Below are 24,267 nucleotides of genomic sequence, written 5' to 3'. Positions count from 1 at the left end.
AATAGTGGGGGATAAATACGTCCAGCCGAGCTCTCTATGTCCCGGTCTTCATTCAGACTGATCCTCGGCGCTTTCCTTATTTACCAAATGAGCATTTTTACGAGCGCGTATGAAATGCACAGTTTCTCATGCTAAATTGAAATGAGAACGCCTCGCTTATTCCGTGTTTCATATCTCGGGCCGTAAAAATCGGCGGTCTCGCGAATGTGCTTACTCAGCGCCGGGCGTAATAGTTTTAGAGCTGCTTTACGGTCGGGGCGGGTGATTTGTGTTGATCGAGTCCGGCGGGGCAGATGCGGCGGGAGCTTTATTGCATGTGGAAAATGACCGGCCGTAAACAGGAAGGCCAGAGAGGAGCAACACTCTTCTTGCTTATGTAGAGCGTGATGACGACTCGAACCCTTACTACGAACCCCTATAGGTAATTCAAAGCGGTGGTAAAACCCTCTGCGCCCCCTGTATGTTTGACACAGCGGCAGATGCGAGTGTCATTGTCCAGGTGCCAAAGGTAGGCCAGCGAGGCACGCAGCATCAGCAAAACGTCTCCCTGGATAATGCATGGGTTTCTAAAAATGAGCAGAGGTTACCCCGGGGCATGCAGGTCTCATGCGAATGCAGCCAATACGTTTCATCAATATTACAAACGCCTGGGCTGTCCTGCGAGGGCTATTATGGTGTGTTTGTGTCCTCCAAAGTCCACATCAGGTTTAATTTGTGCCCCGCATTAGCATGACACGGCCGTCCTGTCCGCGCTGTCCCCACTTACCCTCAGCCTGAATATTGTATAACAGCAATGTCACCCACTCGGACAGTCCAATGTATTACCTGCATGAATCACGCTGTCATTTCCAATTTATGAGGGAGCTTAGCATTCTGCTCAGCGTGGCCGCGGCAGGAGAGAGTGGAGCTGACGCAAGAGACAAAATACTCCTGAACTCACCACTTCCTAATTCTTTCGGACAAACTTTGGCTGGATGATAATGCTACGCTTCACCCTGGGCTCATTTGACTAGATTTGGACACAGGTGGCAGGAAGTTTGATAGTTCTGAGCCCAGGAAACTTTTATCCCACATTATTATCTTCCGAGACAACCGCTGCCTGCATTGGAGCCGACAGATTCTCCTCTCAGACCCCCAGCGAAATGGCCCTCGCACTGGGAGCTGCGAGCAGTGTCAGGCGTCTGTGCTGTGGCCAAACGCGTTGGCCGCTATCGATATCCCATTTCCTCTGTCACTCCTAAGCTGCTTTGCATTCAGAGGCTTTACGCTAAGCCCCGAGTGTCCAGGCTGTGGTCTGTAATACGGACTACACCTCAGCAGCTCCACCGCTACAATCATGGCTTTTTATTATCCCGAAACAAAAGCAGCCTCCCAGCCCTGACATTTTAATTGTGCTCTCTCATATTAGGAGGGATGCAAACCAATTTGGCCACGGCTGTTAAATTCTTCACGCATTAATTCCCCTTTTCAATGTTTAGAGCGGGACATAATGGGTTTAATGGAAGCAGGAGATTGGGAGGAAAGCGGATCAAACACGGGGCTGAAGACAGTCGAGTTTTCTGTCACGGGCTGTTCGAAAGTGTGTCCTGTCGAGCCTATCGCCCCTTCAGCAGAGGCAGTAGCAGACACGGTGTTAGTGTTGCAACGGTCGTGGTTTCAGAGCTTTGTTTTATTAACACATTAACATGTTTAATAAATGGAGTCTGGCGTAACAGGAGAAAAGGTCAGCGGAGCCACTGGCTTTCATTTATTTAAACAATACAGCTTTATGTGCACTCATTATCCTTTGGGGAATTGTATAAAAACAAGGCTGCCTTATTATATTAGTCCATTCCACTCCCATAGACACAAAGAATGTCATAATCAACACCTACACTTAGCTTTGTACCACTACTACTGATATATTTAGAGAGACCCACTTTTTACATATTTATTTATTCCTTCTTCAGTAAATCTTTGATGAGAATAAAATGTTGCTAACACTTTTCAATCTCGTGAGACGATAAATTTTGCCCTTGCTACCTGCTACATAACTGTCAGGCGAGAATGACTCAGACTCAGTTGATGACTTCTACTGGCGCATTGAGTTGCCTTGTGTACGAAATGCGCGGTATAAATAAAGTTGCCTTGCGTTGCCTTACTGCCAACAGTTGTTAGAGTGGAAAGGAGCAGCTTGAAACTCTGCCTCTACACAAAAACATTACAAAATATTGATCTGGAGAATAGCTTTCATTTTTCAGGACCTCTTTGTTGTCCACCGTTGATGAGCATAATTTGCTTTGTTGTGTGGAAGTCCATTATGCCGCTGATTTATGATACATTTACAGCAGAGTCATCGGAGTGAGCGCTTCCTTATTGTTCCCTCGCCGTATAAGGCATTTTCCCCACGCCATGTTTTGACAGCTCCTCCTCCAGCGGCCGAGAGTGACGGAGGCAGCCCCCTAAAATTAAATCTGTTATATGGAAGCGCGCGAGCATGAATGGAAGATGTCACCTCCCGAGTCCCGATGTGATTGATATACCCCGCGCCTCCCCCTGCATTCAAACGCGCAAACATGTCCCCGGTGCACAGGAGACAGCAGACATTATAGTCCATTACTGTACGGCACCTCTATGTTTGTTCTCTGTGTAGCGCCCTCAGCAAGGTCACCGCTCGCCGCGCTAACGACCGCAATCAATTACATGGAGCGAGACGAGAGACAGCGCCTGCCCACTCCTCCGCACGCCGCCACTTTTTCCTCCACATGTATGACTCACGATACACATGGAATCAAAGTTGGTCCGAATGATGATCGGGGTGAAAAAGAGGCTGTAGTAGTCCATTATCTTGTGGTAGTAGTTGTAGTAGAAGTAGTCGACCGAAGACCAAAATTCGAAGTTGGAGTTGGCTGCAGCCCAGGCCACTCACGATGTTTAAAGATGCAATAACATAACCAGCCTTTGATACGTCCCAGAGTAAAGTTTGCTTTAGTCAATTTGAATTATTCATTGAGTTTGGTGTCGGGGGACTTTGTAAGTGCCCATGAAGGATAATGGTGCTGTGAAAGTTTGCAATGAGATATTTGGAGTCGGGGCTCCCGTGGGCAAACAGGCCATCCAGAAAATACAAGAAATTACAATCTCGTCTGGCAGCGTTATGAGCACTGTGAAGCAAAAACTATTCTTTTTATGGTTTGTTTTACACTCAATACGACCAGTGAACATGGAAATGTGAAGGTGCATGTTCTAATATAACCACAAGACATTTTCTCTTGTTTCGCAAGCTGCGTTTACAGGCGAGATTTTCCGGGCTCTGTCTGCTCGTGTGCAAAGAGCCCGATAGCCTGTTAATTAGTGTTGCATGGAGTCAACAGTGCTGCTATTAGACACTATTGTAGCATGAAATCACTTCAGAAACGCACATTCCTACACAGAGTGGGTGGTTCTGAAAATAGGTTAAGCTGGTAAACTTTGCCTCGTGGCCTGGGTTAGCTTTGGAATTAATATCATAACGCATGACTTTGTTAAGTAATGCTATTTATTCCTTATATAGTGTCTGCTTTGATGCGGTGGGGATAGAGATAGTAAATTATGCCTGAAACATTGGATCTATGACGTGCAATCCCATTTTGTGCAACTCATTTGTTCTTATATCTAACAGTTTTGTACGTAAACACTTGGATCAGTTAATATCTGGTGTAAAAATAGCCTACCATGTTTTAATAACAGACATTATCATGTAAAAGTGACAAATATAAGTGCCCTATAATTACTGTTATTATTATCAGCAGGCTTCAGTGCTAATGACCCGCTAATCTGAATGGGTTGCCATGACAGCACAATGTGGGAGAGAGGGAGTGTGGGAAACGTAGTGTATGGCTATGAGCTAAAGTGTTTTGAATGTATGACCCCCCTCTGGGCAGTCAATTTAGCAGCAGCCTCACAGTGAGCTCAGTGCACTGGGAGCGGCTCCATCTTCCACGTGGTGGAGGCTGCCGCTGTGTGCAAGGGGGACACATTTAAAATACTTTAGCCAAGCAGAGATTCTTAAGGGAGCCGTTTACCATGGAGCTTCAGCTCGAGTGGAAGTGACACGGCACCTCAGATTTTACAAACGGTAACATATATGAGTCAGTAGCTCAGTAGGTCGGCTTTCCCCACACTGCACAAATAAATGAGCGGTGCTTATGGCGGCGGTAGTGAGGCTGAGGCCATAAGTCTCTGTCAGCCTCCAGATCAGCCGTGACAGCAGAGAATGGCACGTAGGTCAGTGGTCAAGAACATAAAATCTCAGGAAATGGTGGTGGGAAAGGCTCATAGTGGTTTAAAAAAGAGACTTCAGCCCCAAATGAACCTTTCTGATTGGATGATTGTCTTAAATTGATGGGTTTCAGTCTTTATTTTTCTCATGGATGCCATATTTTCTTACAGTTCAAAAGAGGAATACTACACGCAGCACTGCCCGTTGTATTCGCAACTGAATCCAACACAGAAAACTGTGTATGGGGAAGAAATGGCAACCTACTTTCACCTCTGGGCAACACCAATAATGACCACATGAGCTTACTGATTATGTCTGTTGAAAAATATAAGTGCTGGAAAAGGTGCAGGTGCTTCAAAAGAAGATTCCCCCGGAGTCTAACCCACTCCAGAGCATGAAATGACGAAGGATCCTTCACTTTGCTCCAGCGAAACTCGGCTTTAAGAGTCGTGCTGCGCATAGCTAAACAAACCTGTTATTATTCTGAGAGTCACTGTAGTTAGAGGTTAATGGGACAACACACTCCTTTCGCCTTGGGCAAAGTGGGCGAGAGGAGAAGGTCGGGGAGCACAGATGAATATGATGATTTAGTGGTTTTTCGGGCGGAGACAGTTGAGTGGGTAGGAGGCTTGGGATTGAGTGGCTTTAGGGAGACTGATTGCTGCAGGAGCTGTCAATAAGTTGGAGGATATGGAAGAGCTCACCGGAGAGAAATATAGCTCCGAGTATGAAGAATGGTATGGGTAAAACTGAAATGAGAAGTCACACAGACAAAAACAATCCAGCACTGAAGCATGCGAACAGGGAAGTGCAGATGAGGCGGGAGGTAGAGAGATAAAGATGGATCAAGAGGCGAGTGAAGGAGAGACCGACGGAGTGATGGAGGGCAGGAGGAGGTGTGCAAAAGCGCCATGATGAGATGGCTTCTACTGGAGCGTGAGATTTATGACTGTGCTTCAGAGAAAGAAGGAGGGAGCAGATAGAAGCCAGGGAGGAACCAAAGGGAAAAAAGTCCTGATGAAAAGAATCATCTCCCGCCACAGACGCGACAAATCTCCAACGTGATAAAAGTGTGTTTTATCTGTAAAAGCAGGCCACAAGCCTCCGCACACTCACGCACTACTATCTCTAATAGGATCGGGACATTTTTATGTTTGTCATCAGTTATGCATGATAAAAAATGCTATTTTTCCATCTGTGTGTTCAAGAGCGCCTGCCACATCAAAGGAGATTATGTCTGAAGGAAATAAAAGTGTGTTTGTAAAGGATTAGAGTAAGGTTGCCTTTCAGACAGTGAAAATCCGGTGAATTGAGCCTCCATCACTAACTCCCAACACGCATTTAAAGAGCGGAAGCGCAGGCATTTGGCTCTCATAATGAACAGCTTTTATCTGAGTCCATATTTAGAGTTATATTCACCCCTTTATGGTCTGTCACTGTGTCCAATTAAAGCTGTGATTCTGCTGCTCCCGGAGCCGCCAACAGAGGAAAGGCTCATTACAGAGAAAGTTTATTTTAAATCTACACAGAGTTCACTCTGACATTGAGGTGTTTAAAAGGTGAAGAACACTGGGCTGAGACATAGACGATTCCTCATGAGAAGCCTCCACTTTCCCCTCAGCTCAGCTCCTGAGGAGGACACATGCTAGAGCCTGGACTCAGGAGCCGACTGCAGCTCAGTCTGCACTGTAGACAAGTGGACTAAAGGCCTGTGTAGCCTGCCTCAGCCACACACAGACAATATCAGCTGAAATAAAACACTGAAATGACTAAAACAAGATAATGATCTTTGATCTGTGTCTCTCAGTATTATTTTTGTTGACTTTTATGCCTCTTGTGTTTGCAGGTGCTGTCAGAAGCTGAAGATGGGATGGACAGACTGTGGCCATGATAAGACTCAGCCGTGCTTCTTTCCAGTCTCTGCTCTGGCGTGAGACCCAGGGAGTCCTTTAACTAGAATTGATGTCATCTGTGTCGTGGGGGCAGCCTAAAGCTGCGCCTCCGAGTCTGGGACATCCCATGGAGACATGGCCTCGCCCCTTCCAGCGCTGCTGCCCCTGAAGCCAGCCCAGTGCACAGCAATGCCTTCAAAGGTCTCCTGCCTGTACCTGCTCACAGTGGTTTGCTGGGCCAGTGCTTTATGGTACCTGAGTGGATCTAGACCCTCCAGCTCCTATGTGGGCCAGATGACCATCCCAGTGCGCAAGACGCTAAAAGTGAACAAGAACACCACGTTCACTAACATTCGCACTCGCTCTCTCAACCCTCATGACTTTGGATACCTCATCAACGAGGAGAAGAAGTGTGAGAAAGAGCCGCCTTTCCTCATCATCCTCATCAGCACCACTCATAAGGAGTTTGACGCGCGGCAGGCCATCAGGGAGACATGGGGCGACGAGAGCGCCTTCACAGACGTCAGAGTGGTCACTCTGTACTTACTGGGCCGCAGCACCGACACGGTCCTCAATCAGATGGTGGAACAGGAGAGTCAGATCTTTCATGACATTGTGGTGGAGGACTTCATCGACTCGTATCACAACCTGACCCTGAAGACTCTGATGGGGATGCGCTGGGTGGCCACCTTCTGTTCCAAGGCTCAGTACGTGCTGAAAACCGACAGTGACATCTTTGTGAACATGGAGAACCTCATATACAGCCTCCTGAAGCCCACCACCAAACCCCGGAGGAGATACTTTACGGGCTACGTGATTAACGGCGGGCCCATCAGAGACATGCGCAGTAAGTGGTACATGCCACGGGACCTGTACCCAGAGAGCAAGTACCCGCCTTTCTGTTCGGGTACTGGATACGTCTTCTCTGCAGATGTAGCTGAGCTCATCTACAAGACCTCCCTCCACACCAGACTGCTGCACCTTGAGGACGTCTATGTGGGAGTGTGCCTGCGCAAACTGGGAATACACCCTTTTCAGAACAGTGGCTTCAACCACTGGAAGATGGCCTACAGCCTCTGCCGCTACCGCAGAGTGGTCACTGTGCACCAGATCTCTCCTGAGGAAATGCACCGCATCTGGAACGACATGACCAGCAAGAAGCACCTCAAGTGTTAGCAGCAGAGAATGTCTGACAGATCCGTGCGCTGTGCCTCTGTGAGCCCTGTTTGACACAAGGACAATGCCCAGACACTTTACATGAAAGGCACAAATATTAAAAGAGAAGTTAGAGTCAAAAGTCCAGGTGCACGAGCCTTGTTTTCACACGTTTGACTTTAGCCACATGTTTGTACCTAGTTATGAGTACAGACCTTACGCCATCACAGTATCGAACACTGTGGGTTCAGCTCATGATGAATGTTGCACATGTATTTTCAGTTTTAAGAGCGAGGTTTCCTATTGGATGTAATGTGTGGCACAGCAGCTGTCTCCATGGGCTGTGGTGAGTTCATATTTCACAGTCGACTGAACCTTGTGACTTACTGCTCAAACTTTAGGACAGCTGTAGCCGAGGAGTCCTAATGACTGCGAGGTTTCTTCTTTTCAGATCCAGACATATTTTCTTACAGAGCAGATCTTTGTAAAGTGCATACTAAAGTGGAGTTGATCAGAAGCACTACAGATGGTGTGGGGATCTCCGCTTACTCTCTCAGTGAATGTGTGTTTTGTGTAATGTGCAGTTATTTGTCTGAGGCAGTGCAGTGCTATGAGGAGGCTGCGCACTATTATCTTTCTATTACTTGAACTGAGCAGATGTACTCTAAGAGCTATAGTGGGAGCTAGGGACAGAGCTTACTTTTCCAGTGCTTTGGTTTCAATTATCTGAGATCTAATAAAGTGCTTTTCTATGAGAATTGCAATTTTTACTTTTTTCCCCAACAAAACCAATTTTGTCTTCGCATGAATCCACCCACTTGCATAGATGTAAACTAAATGAAGCCTGTGAGAGAAAATGTGGCAATGAAAGCCTCTCATTATGCTTGTGTTGGTGATGGCAGCTGTGCTCGGTTTGAAGGGTTGTCCCAAGTCGCAGTGCGTGAAGACGGTCTCCCACTGGGTCCTCTGATCTCTCCTCCCTGCCACATACTGCAGGTGTCTATGTCACACCAACAACACACTGTACGCAACCACTGATTACCTCCAACACACAAGCAGCTGCATAATCCACTTCCAAATCAATATCTTCAACTGCTTTAATAATAGCAATCAGGCAAAAATAATGAGTCAAATGTACCTTGTTTGCCCCCAGGTCTTTGTTGTATCGTTAGCACTGAGCTTGGTCTTCTTGTCAGCAAGTGCGGTGGACAAACGAGCGCCGCTGCAGCCCAGTCTAATTAGGCTGCCTCTTTTCCACAGGTATGTGTGTACAGAGATATGAAGCCTCCTTTGGGGAAACAGGATTTTAAAATGCCTGATGTGCTGTTCATGCAAAGATAAACAAAATATGTGAGGCACAAACTTTGGGGAACCTTTTGGGAGCATGTCGGCAGGAGATATGCTCACAATAACCATTTCCTTGGTGCTTTGTCGCAGTCAAGGACCTTCTTTTGATACCCTCTCAGGACAATCGTTTCTCTTACTTGATACATTGTTCATGAATGGTTGAAATGATCAAAGCTGAAAGTGAAATGTTTCGGTTTATCATGCACAAAACCTGCTAACCCTGTCCTTTTGGCCTATAAAACAAGGGGATTCTTGTATTCTCTTATGTTTTAGTGTTGCCAGATGAGTTTCAAATCTTGTGAACAGACTCTTGATTCCAAACATAAATCACAAATCTAATCACAATCACTTTTTTTTTTTTTTTTTTTTTTACAGAATTTGCTCAGCTGTTTGGAGCCTGATCTGACGCTTTTGTTGTTGTTTCCTTAGCAACAGTGTGAACAGTTAATGACTTCCTACCTTCTCCTGTATTAACATGGTCCAGCCACTATTCGCTCGCCTTTTTCCTAGATGCTGTGTTTTGTATTACCCAGGATCGTCCCTCATGGCATTTTGCAATTTGCTACAAGATGCTGAGTAATAGAAAGTCTGCTCTGTAATTGGCCAAACAGCCCGATGGTGGAGCTAAGAAAAAAGACGCTAAAGCAGGGGGGAAAATGAAAAGGCGAGTGATTATTCTGGGGCTTGTGCTAAATGAAGCTCATAACGAGCGAGGCGGAGTGCGAGACAATTGGGAACGCTCCGCTTTGAAAACAAACGCGCTCGAAGTCAAATAAATGGCTCTAAACGCACCAAGCTGGACCTTCTGGAGAGAAATCCGTAGCCATGTTTTTGTGTGTGTGCCTAACGTTGACCTCTCCATGACCTGTCCGTAGATGGCTGCCTGAGAAGAGAAGTGGTGGAGCTAATAGCCCGGTGGGTGCAGTGATGCGTCAGGGAGGTGAGAGCAGCTGGGCTAGGTGCTGTTAAAAGCCCTTCCTCCATCACTGTAATGCCCCGTAATGCTCTGTGATGCTGAGACGACTCTGAGCTCCCTGTAAATCACCAGGATGGGACCTTTAAGATCAGCTACTTCTGCCCAACATTATAGAAGTTCGACATCGAGATTACAAAGGTAAAACTATATTGATTGCGAGACGTCTGACAAAGAGATCTACTTCCTACAGTCACAATAACTCATTAAACTCAGAAAATAGTGGAATAAGCCATTTAGAGGTATGTAATTATATATATTATCCCAGAAATGAACATGCCCTAATCATAATGATGTAACCGAGTCAAAGCAATGAAAAAAGGCAGTTTTACAAATCCCCCATGGTTTTATGAGGGCCTCTCCATCTGCCAACGCACCTCCACAGCACACCTCAAATTCGATACACTCCCTCACTCTCAAAGGTCAATACTTTGAAGCAGCAGCACACCGCCGTTTAATCTTCATCTTGTCTCCTTCCATTTAAGACACTTGGCTTTTTTTGGGGGTGTTTTTTCTGCACAACAACTCGAAGCCAACCTCCTTTTTGTCATAACATGAATGATGCCACTTTGAGTTGTACATATTTTGCACGGCCCGCACTTTCTTATACAATCCGGGCGCCTGCACTGCTGGAGAACCTTAAGCCATATCCGCACTCAGATATGCAAAAGTATGCCTAAATATTGATAGGCCGTATTAATATTGATGGGAGCTGGGAGTTGCTGTCCTCGTCGATGGCTGCGTTTCTGCTGCATGAATAATTTTCTGTCATTCCTAACAGATAGAGCCGGTTTAAGCAGGAAGCGCGCGTCAAGATCGCGAGACGGGGCATGGCTCTGACAGCGGTATCAGAATCCACTGAGCGGTAAATTAACTCTTAAAGCCCCTGGTGCAGAGGATAGTCAGTAATGTAGGTGAAGGCGTGTGCATATTTATGACCAATGTACATTCACATTTGCATGAAAGTGAAGTCGCATGAATAGCAAAGCATGTGGAAGAAAATTTAAAGCGGTTGCTAACACGCTATGCTGGGAAGTTAACATTTTAATTACTTGAACGTATATACAGTATAAAAACAGGCTTTATTAACTAGTGAAAGTGCTCGATGTGTTAGTCGCACATGGATTTGCTCTGCAGTCCTGGTGTTTGACGTACACATGGGCAAAAGTCACTGTTTTCAGGTATAAAAACCCTGCTTTGAGCATGGAACTGGTGAAAAAACATTACACCTGTTGGGACAGAGCTTGTGTAAAAGATTTTGGATTAATTCACAGGAACATGGGACAAAGGGCTCAAAACTGGGGCTGTCCTGAGTAAACTCTGGTCACCCAAGTAAAAAAGGAAATGTCATATTGCGCCTTGGGTCAAGCACTTCAATATTTGCATGTTGAGAGTGTATTATGAAGGATATTTTTCTTAAAATATGTTTTTGTGTCTTAAAAGGATCATTTTCCTCCAAATATAGGCACAAAACATAAAATAAATTAGTTACAAATCCAAATTAAAGCCCTGAAGTGTCACCCCTGCTTTAAAGTAAAAAGTTGACTGTCAAAACCAAATAGGACTTTTGATTGCCCAAATCTTAACTAAGTTGTATATTGTGATTTCTTATTCATGCCAAAACTCCAGAGATGTAAAAGCATGAATTTGTCTTTAAGCTACTTTGATTGGTCCTTGTCATCTTAATTAGAGCTTAGCGAAATAAAGCTAAAGGGGCTAAAACAACATTGGGACAATCTTCTGGGAAATCTCTCATTAGTTATTGTGGCAAACAGACATCAATCAAAGTCTGTTCCAAACACAGGCGCACAGTTTATGGCCATTTCTTTAAAGTTGTCATGTAATATTCCTCAATGACCCAGAAAAATAATGTAAGGAAATGTTACTGGAGGCTACAATTAGCCTTGAAAGTGCTGCATGGACCATATACCGGTAGTTTTGTTTACAGCAGCAGTTTGCCGCGCTTGCAGCAGTTATAAGTTAGCTTTGTGGCCTTGAAGAAAGCATAGACTATACTTTAAGATAGAAAAGACACTGATTGATATAGTGTGACATTTGTATTCCTAGTTTATACAATTTTCCCTGTAGGCCATTACCTGTCCAAAGGTCTAGTGCATTAAGTCATTGACCTGTTAGCCAATCAATTGATTTCTGTCAAATCAATGCATTTGATTCATTCACATTAGTGTGGGGCACAGACTGACACATTCGAGATGTAATTAATCTCTATTAAAGCCATATCCATCTGGCCCTGCACCTGAACCACATCTGACTGCTATATTTTGCGCTTCATGACACACTCTATTGGGAACATGTCTAAGGAGACTGACATATTGAGTATCGCAGACATATTCGCTGATTTGTAAAGGGTTGTTTCCTCTTAAATGAACGCCCCATGTATCTGATTCTGACTCCATCTTCTTGCATTTTCTTCCCCTCCAAACACGTCTAATCTAGCTGTAGCCTCACGTCTTATTTTGTGATGCCAATGTTGACAGACTACACGGCACACAACGCAAAAACAAGGCACGCTTTTTCAGACGGCAAATCTCTATATTTGTACATGGATATATTTGCAATCATGCTCTGTCTGTCACAGTGAAAGCTTCGATCTGTAAACATACTCCATTATTCATGGGTTTCAATCACAGACTCCATTTGCAGGACTTCTGACCATTCAAAGGTTCAAATGTTTTGTTTTGTTAGCTGCTATAGCAACAGCTCTAATTTGTCCTTCGATTCAGTCTTCTTATGAAACATTTGTTATTCTCATCTATCTACAAAAAAGTTGATTCTAGACTCAGTACAGTTTGAAGCAAACCCGTTAGTCAGCAGTCTAATCATCACATTTGTTTTTGTTTTATGGGAGATACTGGAAGGATTCCCAGTGCACTGTGCCTTAGGGAATTGTTAAAAGTTCATAAAGAAATCTCCCCCTCTATAGGCCATTATGTCATCTGCTATTGTTGCAAAAACACTGCTTTCCTCAAAGCCTCAATCATTTTTTAGTCTTTTAATTCAATGAGTTAGTGTCCCCATTGACTGTTTCATCTTCAATAACAAGTAATTAAAATTCTCCGATACAGCAGTCTGTACAATTCGATTCCTCATGCAGGGCTAAACTGGTTACTGCTAACAGCCCCCATGTGTCCCAGCAGATAAAGAAATGGCCCCCGTGTTTTGTGCTGTTGACAGCTCTGACACTTATCAGCCGTGATGAGCATGTTTTCCCCAAAATCCACTTTTTGGCCACTGGGAGATGTTTATTTTGGTAGGAAATGGGGAGGTGATTTGTATCCATCTGGGGACCATGAAGTTTGTTGTGTGGCCCAAACTGTGAACTCACTGAGACCCTAAATGCATCATCATGGAGGTGTGTTGGCACATATTTTTCTGCTTATTAATATAGGGTTTGCAGGATGCTGGAGGGTATGCAACTTTGGGCTTTAGGTATACTGTCCTGGGCCGGCCCCCAGTATACAACATGCAAAAGACACAATATTATAACAGTGCAAATATCGTTTCTTATCTCCGACGCTTTCCACACGTTGCTTTTGGCCTATTTCCGTAAAAGCATCTCTTCACTGATAAGCTGTGCTCCATCAATCACTCACGACCAGTCCAAATGGGAATACGCCGTAACAAATGACTGACATTTCGTATCCTGGCGAGCTCCTCAATGCATCTTCCCCCCGATTTACACCAAAAATCCGATGCGAGAGATTAATAGACGGCATTACTCAAACTTGACTCGCTTTGTTTTGCACATGTTGTTTTGTGCACAGAGGAGACGGAGCTCAGTTCTGGATAACAATCATAACAGAAGGCAAGATGGGTTAGATCCATGCTTGAAGAAAAAAAACTCCACTACCCAGAAGTCATAGAGAAGGTCAACCTTTACATTACATCTGTGGCTTCTCCTCCTCCTCCTCCTCTTCCAGTTTTAGTTAATATGGGCGAACTGTTGCTAGGCTCCGGAAGATAATCGACGATGAAATTAAGTGGCAGCGGTTTGGTGTCAGTGGGGGATTGTGGCGGCCCGGGGGCTGATGGGAAGATTATCGTGGCAACACAATAACTGCAGACGAGAGAATCGCCCGGCGGACATCTTTACGGGCATTATACAATAACCTTGTCTTCCAGCGTTCGGTAAGTAAACATTTTGATGGCTGATTTATGCCCCATAGAAGATCATTAAAAAGAGTTACAAGGCGGGTCTATGTGTCTTTAAAGTTTGCCCCTGGAGCTGTATTGACTGACACTGCGATAGAGTGTACCATCCAGTCATGACAAATTGCCTTGTTGTCGCACCTGAGGCCCCACCACTGTCATGTTTTCAGAAAGAGAATGGAGTTTGCTTTGCTGCCTTTAGATCTTTGCGCCTTATCTCACATCTCTTGGCACTTTAATCAGTTCAGTTCAGCGCTCCATTCTGCCAACTTCAATATTTTGTTACAGTTTTGTTAACATATTTTTGCTGGCTACACTTGTAAACAACCAAAAACTATTCATTAAAACTAAGTCGCATTTCCAGACCTTTTTGACAATTAGACACACACAATTTTTTTCAGGTTTTGAGCCAAATCGGCCTCTGAACATATAAGCTTTCACCTGGGAACAAAAAATATACCTAATCTTCACAATAACATGTTTAAATATTGCACTGATTCAATGTTTCCCCATAGATTTATATGGGAAAACGTAATTTTGAGAGCATTTTTCTCTCATTGTGGCGACACTATCTCCTCGTCAGTAGCACCTAAAGACTTTAAATCCATTTCCAGCCTCTGACTGAACAACATTTTAAGATTTTTTCAGACATTTTTTAATATCTAATTCATAGCCTGATTTTTGGAGTTTTAAATGTCAAACTCATGATTGATTGATTGAAAAAATAAGATGAATATTCAATTTTTTCAGATTTTTCCACTAAATTTTAAAACTAAACAAGACATCCAAAATCCCATCAGAAAAAGTCTTGGTAACTCATTTATCAATCAAATAAAATTGTTATTCAGATTTTGTCGCCGAAAAGATGGGAAATTTTGGGCAATTTTAGGCCAACAAAGTAACTTATTTTTGTTATATCTGAATGCCTCTGTTGAAATATTGTTTGTGAAAGCATTTCCGTTCACCAAGGCATTGGTCACATAATCTCATGGTTCATGAAACATGAAGGTTCATTTTGGAAACATTGTTTGAAGCCTTTTTCCTTTTGCCCATCATTGTCAATAGGACCATGGGCTTTAAAAGTGTGCCTGTTTTTTTTATATGACAAACATAAAATGACAAAACTTGCTATATTTTTTCCCTCACATTTATGCCAGCAATCTACAGCAAAAGTTTCAAATTGATATCTGTAAATTTAAAAATGATCCCTATTCACCTGCAGTGTCTCCTCGCCTTAAGTAGAGAAATGGTATAGTATAATACAACAAAATCTATGTCCAATGAAAATAAGCTGAGGAGGGTTTTAATCCACTCTTTCAAGGCCGTCCTTGGAGTCTTGAGCGGGTCCAGAGGAAGGTATTCCACAGACGGGAGCAGCTGCTTCGAAGGCAGTGCTTTGCCCATTGTGTTAAGCCTTGACCTGAGCCGGCAAAGATGTGTGCAGTGTGCGTGCAAGAAGGGTCAGGTATTCAATGCAGAGAGGAGCGGGGAGGCAGTGCATAATATCCAGGCTGCGTAAAAAACATGTTGAATTGAATAAATGTTTTTTAATCCTTGTACATTTACTATAACATTCCTGAAGCCAAGCCTTATGAATACAACACTGCATATAGTGTTGACCAGAACTAAACTAAAACTTAACAATTATTTGATTTGAATCGGGACTGAATTTATTAGCGCTGTGTCTGGAGGAAAATAAATGTGTTGTTGAAATTACCACTGGCTCAATTTCTCTCCCAAGAGTTACAGCAAATCAGAACTATCAGAAAGTAATGAAATCCTACTGGGTGCTGTGCTGTGCCAGGCACTTCCTGAAAAGCCGCTAATGAATTTTACACTGCCCGATGTTAAAAATTAATATTGTGACAGTTGTTTTTCTCGAATTGCATATTTGTGAACAGCACAAAGAGGCGAAGTGCAAACAGCTACCGAGCCCAGCCTCTTGTTAGCATTCAGCGCAGACTAAACACAGGAAGAGCAATGTCTGTCAGTGCTAATTACTGATGCAAATAGGTAGTGCAGTAATTACAGCAGACTGGCAGTAAACACTCACAAACTCCACGTCCACGCTGGGCTGAGACTGCATTGTTCAGCTCGGGAAGAATAATCTTATCAAGGTGTTTATTATTAAGTTTTGTTATGTTTGACAGGGGTGCGAAGTGGAATACGAATGAACACAGCCTGTTATTATTTTTATAAGCTGTTTCTTTTCAGCAAGGTATTTAATTGGTAAAATAGTGTGCAAACGTGGAAGCTGTGGTGCAGTCTCGGTGAAATACTGTGGTGAAATAAAGCATTGTCTTTTTCAGGCGTAAATGCTCTATCTATTGAGACATTATTATCTATGAATGAATGAATGAATGAATATTTATTCAGACCATAAACAAAACACAAAAACACAAACTTATATGAGCTCGAAATACGACCTGCCATGATTGAGGCAGTTGTGAGATCAATATCAAATGTGCAGCTCAATACATTTACAGCTTAGGACAAACAATTTTGTTTTACCAAACTAAAACATGCAGGAGCGCTGCTTGGATAACTTTGGTGCTCTTCAGTGCAGGGATCAGCATTTGACTTTAAAAAGATAGAAAACTGAGGCACTCAAAGAAAAAGTATTGGTAAAAGGCCTTTATTGCAGCATGGTCATTACATTAAAACATTGCCTACGCGTTTCAGCCGTATAGGGCCTTGTCAGGGCAGTGCTCGAGTGATGTGTGAGCATGCAGCTTTTAAACTGTATTAAGTGGTCACATGACCCATAGGGGCTGGAACTCAGTCAGCTGATGCAGTACAGCAGGATTTCAGAATACAAGAAACACAAAAATACATATCAGGATGATATACAAATATCTACAAATTATTTACAGTCATATATACAAACATCTTCTATAAACAGAAGCATTAAAGAAAAGGGGTGAAGTCCAGTTCCCCATTGAGACCTGGATACGCTGTTGCTTTAAGAGTGTAGATCCAGAAGGACTCCCTCTGCAGGAGACTTTTAAGTCTGTCGCCTCGAGCACTGCCCTGACGAAGGCCCTATACGGCTGAAACGCGTAGGCAATGTTTTAATCTAATGGCCATGCTGCAGTAAAGGCCTTTTACCAAAACTTTTTCTTTGAGTGCCTCAGTTTTGTAACTCTTTAAAATGTTGTTTTACCTTTTGCACATGTTAGATAAGGCTGTCTAGGAGCCTTATAAGGAGTGGGTGGAAGTAAACACACTTATTTAGTCCCACCCCTTTTAAGTACTCTCAATATCTTGTTCTATGTACTTATTAGGCTTCCTTATAACAATCATTTGAGCCATGTGATCTAAATCCAAGTTGTCAGGAATACAGTGTGAATACTACCTACCAATCAACATCTGGTTTACAACAGCTGAACATGAAAAGTCATATTTTCTTGTCATATATTCTTTGTATTGATACTTAAACTGTCTGATATTTGGACATCGTTTGAGGTCTACATGTCATTTATTCCATATTTTAGGACCACAAACGGACGCAAACTTTTTCTGTTGGTTAGAGGTTGTCAGTGACTACATAATTGTACAACTTAAATACAGTTGCTGAGGATCTGGACTTAACTTGTGTAGTAATTTTGCAGGGAACTTGTTTCTTTTTCACCATCACAGTTGAATGCGAAATAAGCCTATAAAATACTTTCTACTCCACTACAATGCTTCAAAGTAAAAAGAAATAAAGGTCAACACATTGGCAGCATATTTGTCCCATTTAAAAGCCTTATATTGCGCTCTCCAGAACAGTAGGTGGTGTGAAGATGTACTCAATGCCACTGGCTCATGACAGTATTTGAAGACACAACGTTATTATAATTTAAACTGATTTTACTTATACTTTTAATTTTAAAGTATTTTCAACAGCAAACACCTCAGTATGTAATGGTGCCATTCTACAACCTTCTTTGTTCATGTCAACTCAAACATATACATATGTTCTCCGTTTGGCCAATGTTTTGTTTTCAAAGCCTGAGCCAAATCCAGAGAGAAGACAATGCGACTGTAAAATGTCAGTTTGTAAATGTGGATGCAGAATGAGCTCACCTCGCTCAAACACTGGGTGTAGTGCTGAGGGACCTGACACAGAGGAAAGTGCTGTCTGCGCCCCGTAGTGATGGATCCTCCGCAGCGGGACCGTTCATCACACCGAAGAGAGGAATGGTTCATCTCAGAGCAGCTCCTGCCTCCCTGGAAGCTCTTTCTCCCTTTTTACTTTTCCTGTGAAATAAAAGAGAGGGTAGATTTTATAGTTTGCTATTAAGTCTTACAATGACAGGAAGGTATTTTTCTTTCTTAACCTCTTACCCCGCGCCTTATCTGAGCACTTTTTCTCCAGTTCAGCTGTACACAAATCTAAAGTTTCTCAACTGCAATTTACAGCCTATACGCCAGTCCAATGCCTGATTTGAAAGCTAAGAATTACTTAATTTTTTTCTTTCAAACTTTTGCCACTTTTCTGATGAGTTTTGTCTCATTTTTGTTGCTTTTATTGTCACTTTTTGTTTGTTTTTGCTCTTCTGTTAATTTTTCATATTTTTTTTGTTTTTTGTATTTTCATCCTTGTTTTCTTTCCATTTTGACGCTTTTCTCAAGAAGTTTTTACATTTGAGTAAAGTCAAACTGGAGATTATGCGCTCGGTTCAGGCGGAGGTTAAGTGGTTAATATGTGCGGATGACATTTGCAACGAGCCGCTGCTTTGTTTTTAGCCACAGGTGCACGTGATTCGGCTCCGTGGATGCTAGGATAAAGCTACTAGCTAACGAGCATAAAGCTACGAGCTAACGAGGCTAAAGCTACTAGCTAACGATGGAGCTGAAGTTAACCAAGTAAGTACACAAATAGTCGTTATTGGTCTATAACCTGTTGGGACAATGCAACTGCAAATATATATTGTATCTAAATACTTTATTTTAGTGTCAGCTAAAGAAAAACCGTGCTAGCTTGATTAGCTTGTCCAAATGTCTTATCTTTTGGCTAATATAACAGAACACTGGCATGCCCCACCACTTAAGCCACATGCAGCTCTTTGAGTACAGTATTGCACTTATGAAATATATTAACACTAAAGTGCTCCAGAAGTGATTTATAATGTGTTCAGTTTTTAGTGCAAGTACCTCACTAACCCTCATCCTATTTCAAGCATACATTTAAGCTTTTAGTGCATTATATTTGTACCACTAATAAAGGCACACTGTGTAATAGGGCAGGGCAATATGGCCTAAAATCTATATCACAATATAAAAAACAAATATCACAATAACGAAACGATATTTTTGACGATATATTTGACTTAAAAATCCCAGCCTTACGCCTTTTGGGAGGATTAATTCAGTGATATGTTATTCATATCAGACAACAAATATAATCTACTCAAGGTGTTTACATCCTCATTTCATTTTACTTTGCAAGCACCTGTCCCTGTGCTCTACAGTCAGCGTTTATGCTGCTCTGATGGAGCTGAGCGTAACATAAATTATATACAATATAAAAAAATTACAACAATATCAAAAAATAATTTCGCGATCATGATATGGCCCACCCCTACTGTGTAACATTTCAGATTATACTGTTGCCATTATTACAAAACATACTCTTAATGACCAGCTCAACACAGAAAATGCTACTTATGCAGTGGGTAAGAAGGGATTTGGATGAGAACATAAACTATTTAAATCTCAAATCCTGCTGACTTTACTTGACATCTCCATGGAGACGAGCTGGAGACGTACCCACTCCTGGTAAAGTTACAGCCATGTCTTAGGAGAGCTGAGCCGCTCACAGCAAAAGCTCATGTTTGTTTGTACATTTATGAGATATTTTTCAATCCTAATAATATCTGTCATAAAATAAATGCTTGTATTTCAACTTTATTTATTGGGTCTACGTAGAGAGTGCTGCGCTGGATCAAATGAGTCAAAGTTGTGTAGGCTTATGTACAAACCACCTGCAGAAATCAGGTGCTCTTCAGGCTCAGAGGGCATGGATTCTGTGAAAGGCTGTATTCAGAAGCTGGTTTAAAACAGGTTATAGCGGCTTTTATAAAGTTTGCAGATCCATGGTTTTGCGAGTGTTACATGCTTACTAATCCTCACTAACATGGCGGATTTTCATTTCCACCGACACATCCAAGTCTAATATGCTTCTAATAGGCTAATTTCAACCACAGTGAGGCAGGGCATACTCATTAATTAATTTTTGAGGTTTTAATAGTCTGTCTATGCATAATGTTTCTGAATCTGAAGGTGTTTTTTGTTCACAGCATTGGTGACAGACAACGAGGAAAAGTGGAGTTGGTGTTGCCTATATCCAACAACTGGTAAGTATTTATGTATGTTGTGAGTTGAAATTATGCAGCGCTAATGCCTTCTCAGTAGAGTGTGAACACATTAACGGCGCATAATGTTTCATTGCATTTATGAATAAACAGAATAAATTTGTTGGTGCTTAGTGGGTGTAACATACTTTTGCACACTGGGATGCTGTTATTCTTATTACAAAAAATGCCATTTGTATGTGGTAGAGAACTAGCATACAAACAAATAAAATATGTCGTCGGCTAATAAACTTGCACAGTGCTCCTTACATAGCACGGTGCCGTCGGAAGCCATTGATTATACTGTGGAAGCATTTGTGCAAATTGCGTATGATCAAAAGTGCGTTAACAGCTGTGCGTGGACATGGCGATGCTTTTAAGTCCGCATTCACACGGTCTCAGCAGGGAGCAGCGAGGAAAGGAACATCCATGCTGCTTTCTTGTTGAACGGAGGATCCCTGCAAGGTCAATGATTGGCTCATTTACCAAAAAGCTACTTGCTAATAACCCCGCTAACTGCTGCTTTTCGGGCGCGGTGTCTGATCAGCACACCAGTCTATTTAGACAGCCTCATCTCAGGTTATTTCAAGGGGATTTGTGGGGAAGTTAACCATATCTATTGAGAAGGCAGAGCTACAAATCACAGGAAGAGCTTTCTTTAGGCTCTGGAACCATCACCTGAATAACCAATGAGGCAAGGAGGACGGTTTAAGATTACCATCCCCAGGAGGGGTATGTACTTGTCACGAGGTCACAGTGAAGACCTCTAGAGCTTGCAATGTGGCTCCTCTAGAGACCTGCACTCACTCGCTGCACTTATTTAATTAATTGGGAATGCAAGATAAGATGAAGCTTCGATGTCACATGTGTAAGACGTGTGCTTGTGCATTTCGCAGACATCAAGGTTACAAAGGATCCCATGGGAAAGTGAAGCAGCTGCCATGTAAGACCAGCCTGGACACTGATGACTTCCACCCAGCACCGCCTGATCTAAGCAAACAACTGATTGTGCAAGTCAGGTAGGCAGAGTGTGATCATTTTATTCATAAATGCCACCTCAGTGTTTTGAGTGTACAACATTTGAAATCATTTGAAGGCTCGCTATTATAGTACATTTACTGTAGGAGAGCAAAGGTCTCTTCTAAGTGCAATTTGAATGTCTATGTCAGTGTTTTTCAACCTTTTTTGAGCCAAGGCACATTTTTTTCATTGAAACAATCATGAGGCACACCACCTGCAGAAAATGTTCTCATCAAAGTGTCTTGACTAGGAACACCGTATAGCCTCGCTAGCCACAATGCCTCAATACATCACTAAATCTCTTGTCTCAAAGAAATTAACTACCTGATATGGAAGAGTATAATATGGTTACTCTGCCGATCACTAGACAGCATAGACACTGGAAAACGGTACATTATTTGTGGATAATAATGCATTTGTTTAAAAAAAAAAAAACTAGGTGAAATTGGATAATTTCCCAAGGCACACCAGACAATATCTCACGGCACACTAGTGTGCCACGGCACAGTGGTTGAAAAACACTGGTCTATGTAATGGATAGTCTTAAAACAACAACAGTCACTGCTTGATATTTGTTAATGATGTCAGGACCGCATTTGGTCAGCTGGATTTAATTACACTGCAGAAAGTGGCAGGTAAAGAAAAGCATGAAGTACATTTTCAGAAATAACCTTTGGAATATCGAAGTTATAGCCCAATATTTGAGATTATAGGTGTTATTAGGTTACATAGTATCAAAGCTGGGTGCTGTACAGAGATATAGTAGGTACTAATAGGGGACCTGGTACAAAAATCTGGTACAGAAATAGGCCTGCGCAGTCACTAAGCTTTATCTGCAGCATTATCATGCTAATTTTTTCTAATTTTGATACTCATTTGCAATTCAATATTTTGCTGTCTTTCCTAAATTACTAGTATTAAAAGGTTTTGATCTTAAGTAGAAGTCGTGTAACTAAATGGATAAAAAAGAAGCTTGAGTTATCTGTTCCCTGCCAGAGTATCCTACACACAAGGGAACTCTTTTTTTTAATCTATCAGTAGTCTGTAATCAAAGTTTTTGCACCAATATCAACATTAAGTATCGGTATTAAGTACTGAGTTTGATCTTTGCATCAATAGTCTGAAACATAACTATTGTGACAACACTATTACCCAGCAGCACTATTTTTGATTGATTGAGAAACCATCAATAGCCTGTCCTCCTATCTATAGTTCTCCTTAGCTCTCCTTACACTGTGGCCCTCAGGTGCAGCGCATCAATATACCGCCCAAGTCTTTGAATCACCACCTTTTTTTTCCTGCAGTGAAAATGTCAAACTGCCTGCTCTCACATGGGACAGAAAGGTGCGTGGGGGTCTGTTCCAGGCAGAATACAGGGGAGAAAAAAGTGAGCTCGGAGCGGCTCTTTGAAAGAAACGCCTGTGGCTGCAGGGCTGGGAATTGTGTCCGAGGGTTCCTGGCACCATCAGAAAAGAGTGTTCAATAAAATATGAGGCTGGCCCACAGCGGTCCACATTTAAAGCCCCTCAGTCTGTCACGGAACATCATCTCAGACACACTAAATTAGTCATCAGGAGAGTGACATTCTCAGCCCCAATACTGCGCCTCCTCCTCTGAAGCCTAATTCCAGATTGATCTCGCTTTTGGCCAGCCCTCCCTGTGGTCACACTCTCCGTTACTGAGGCTGTAATAATGATTATGATAATGAAAAAGCAGTAATGGTAATGACCGCCATGCGTAATGATTGAATTAGACTGATATTATCCTGCAGCTTTTTCTATGTCGCCTAGGGTTACTCATACTTCATCCAGTAATGGTTATTTCTCGCTGAAAAGAGTGGTTTCAGTTTCAGGACTACATATGATTTGACTGAAGGACATGGGATGGTTCTAGTGTAGACTCGTAGTGTAGTATTGCAAAGGTCAGATGAGCATTTTAATAAACACTATTTTACTAAATCAATTCTGTGGAGACATTTGAATTCAGAGTTAGAGCTGAAGGCTAAAGAATTGACAAGGTGAAAAAAACAAGAGGTCACTCTCTGGATCTTATTTACTGCTGCTGCGAGCTAACCAATTTAGCGCCCCCACCCCCCACCCCCCTCTCAGGGAGTTTAATGGCTTCTTCACTGTCAGCTCTTTAAATGCTTCAGAGACCACTGTCCGACTGCGAGAGGTCAGGCCAAAACAGACACTATACAAATAACGAATATAAGCAAGGAAGCTGTAACATTGAGGTCTTGCAGAGAGTTTACATTTTATGCCAACACAGCCAGAAGCCAAAACACAATAACCTAAAAATGTGCAAAGAATCAGCTTTAATTTCTCCAATTTTAGTCTTGTTTCTCCTAATTTGGTATTTTAAAGTCTTATTTTGGCAGCACTTGATGACAAAACACAGTAGTAACATGTTTTTGTTTAATTTGAATGAATTATAATGCGTTGAAATGGATTAGTGGATTATTTCTCATATCATGCAGCCCTGATGCACATGCACCATTTGGGAAATCATGTTTTTTGCAATTATTAAACACTTCAGTATTGTGCTGTCTCATTTTCTCCTAACTGAGCAGCTTTATTTGCATGAACTTAATGAACGATTAGCATGTGCGAGTCAGCAGAGAGGAAAAGTATTTACATGTTTGCACCTGGGAGGCCCGGCGCTGCGTTGTGGTGTTTGTGAGAGAATAGAGAGAGATCATGTGAGGCGCGGTGGCGGCAGCAGCTTATCGCTCCCACACCCAGCAGAGACACATCATTCAGGCCGCGGGCGCCTGCTCTCATCAATCACAACCGCATTGGCATAACATGGCACAAAGTCAAACAGTGTCCTCTCACTGAATGAATTGGCAGGAGAGGCGCCGCGGTGAAGACTGCGACCAAGGAATGCTAATTTACCCACAGCCTGGAGATGTTTTGATTAAAGACTCAATTTCCCAGAGGTCAGTGCGGTGTGATCGCGTCTTACAACTAACTGATTGAGTATCTGTGACATCTGCACTTCTGACGACACCGCGGTGGCAGGCAGCGCTAACATGGACCAGTGTGGGATTAAATATTCTGTTAGACTCAAGAATTCACTCAGTGGCCCTTCTTAAGGAGCTGAACCCGGCTCTCCACCCGCTTATTCATG

At 42.6% G+C, this 24,267-nt stretch overlaps 1 protein-coding gene across 1 annotated transcript in view; it reads left to right on the top strand.

The window, feature by feature from the left end:
* The window catches only part of LOC306981836 (beta-1,3-galactosyltransferase 1-like), a 75,102-nt gene extending 67,049 nt beyond the window's left edge, over window positions 1–8,053 (top strand). Inside the window, exon 4 of the mRNA XM_079581561.1 lies at window positions 6,087–8,053. Coding sequence (XP_079437687.1) covers window positions 6,268–7,308 — 1,041 coding nt within the window. The 5' untranslated portion in view covers window positions 6,087–6,267 and the 3' untranslated portion in view covers window positions 7,309–8,053. The remainder of the gene's footprint in view (window positions 1–6,086) is intronic.
* Window positions 8,054–24,267: the final 16,214 nt, after the last annotated feature.

Source organism: Gobius niger (genome assembly GCF_951799975.1).
Source record: "Gobius niger genome assembly, chromosome: 23".
In the NCBI taxonomy this organism is placed as follows: domain Eukaryota; kingdom Metazoa; phylum Chordata; class Actinopteri; order Gobiiformes; family Gobiidae; genus Gobius; species Gobius niger.
Note: the sequence above shows the minus strand (reverse complement) of the source record. Positions and strands in the feature narration are given on the sequence as shown.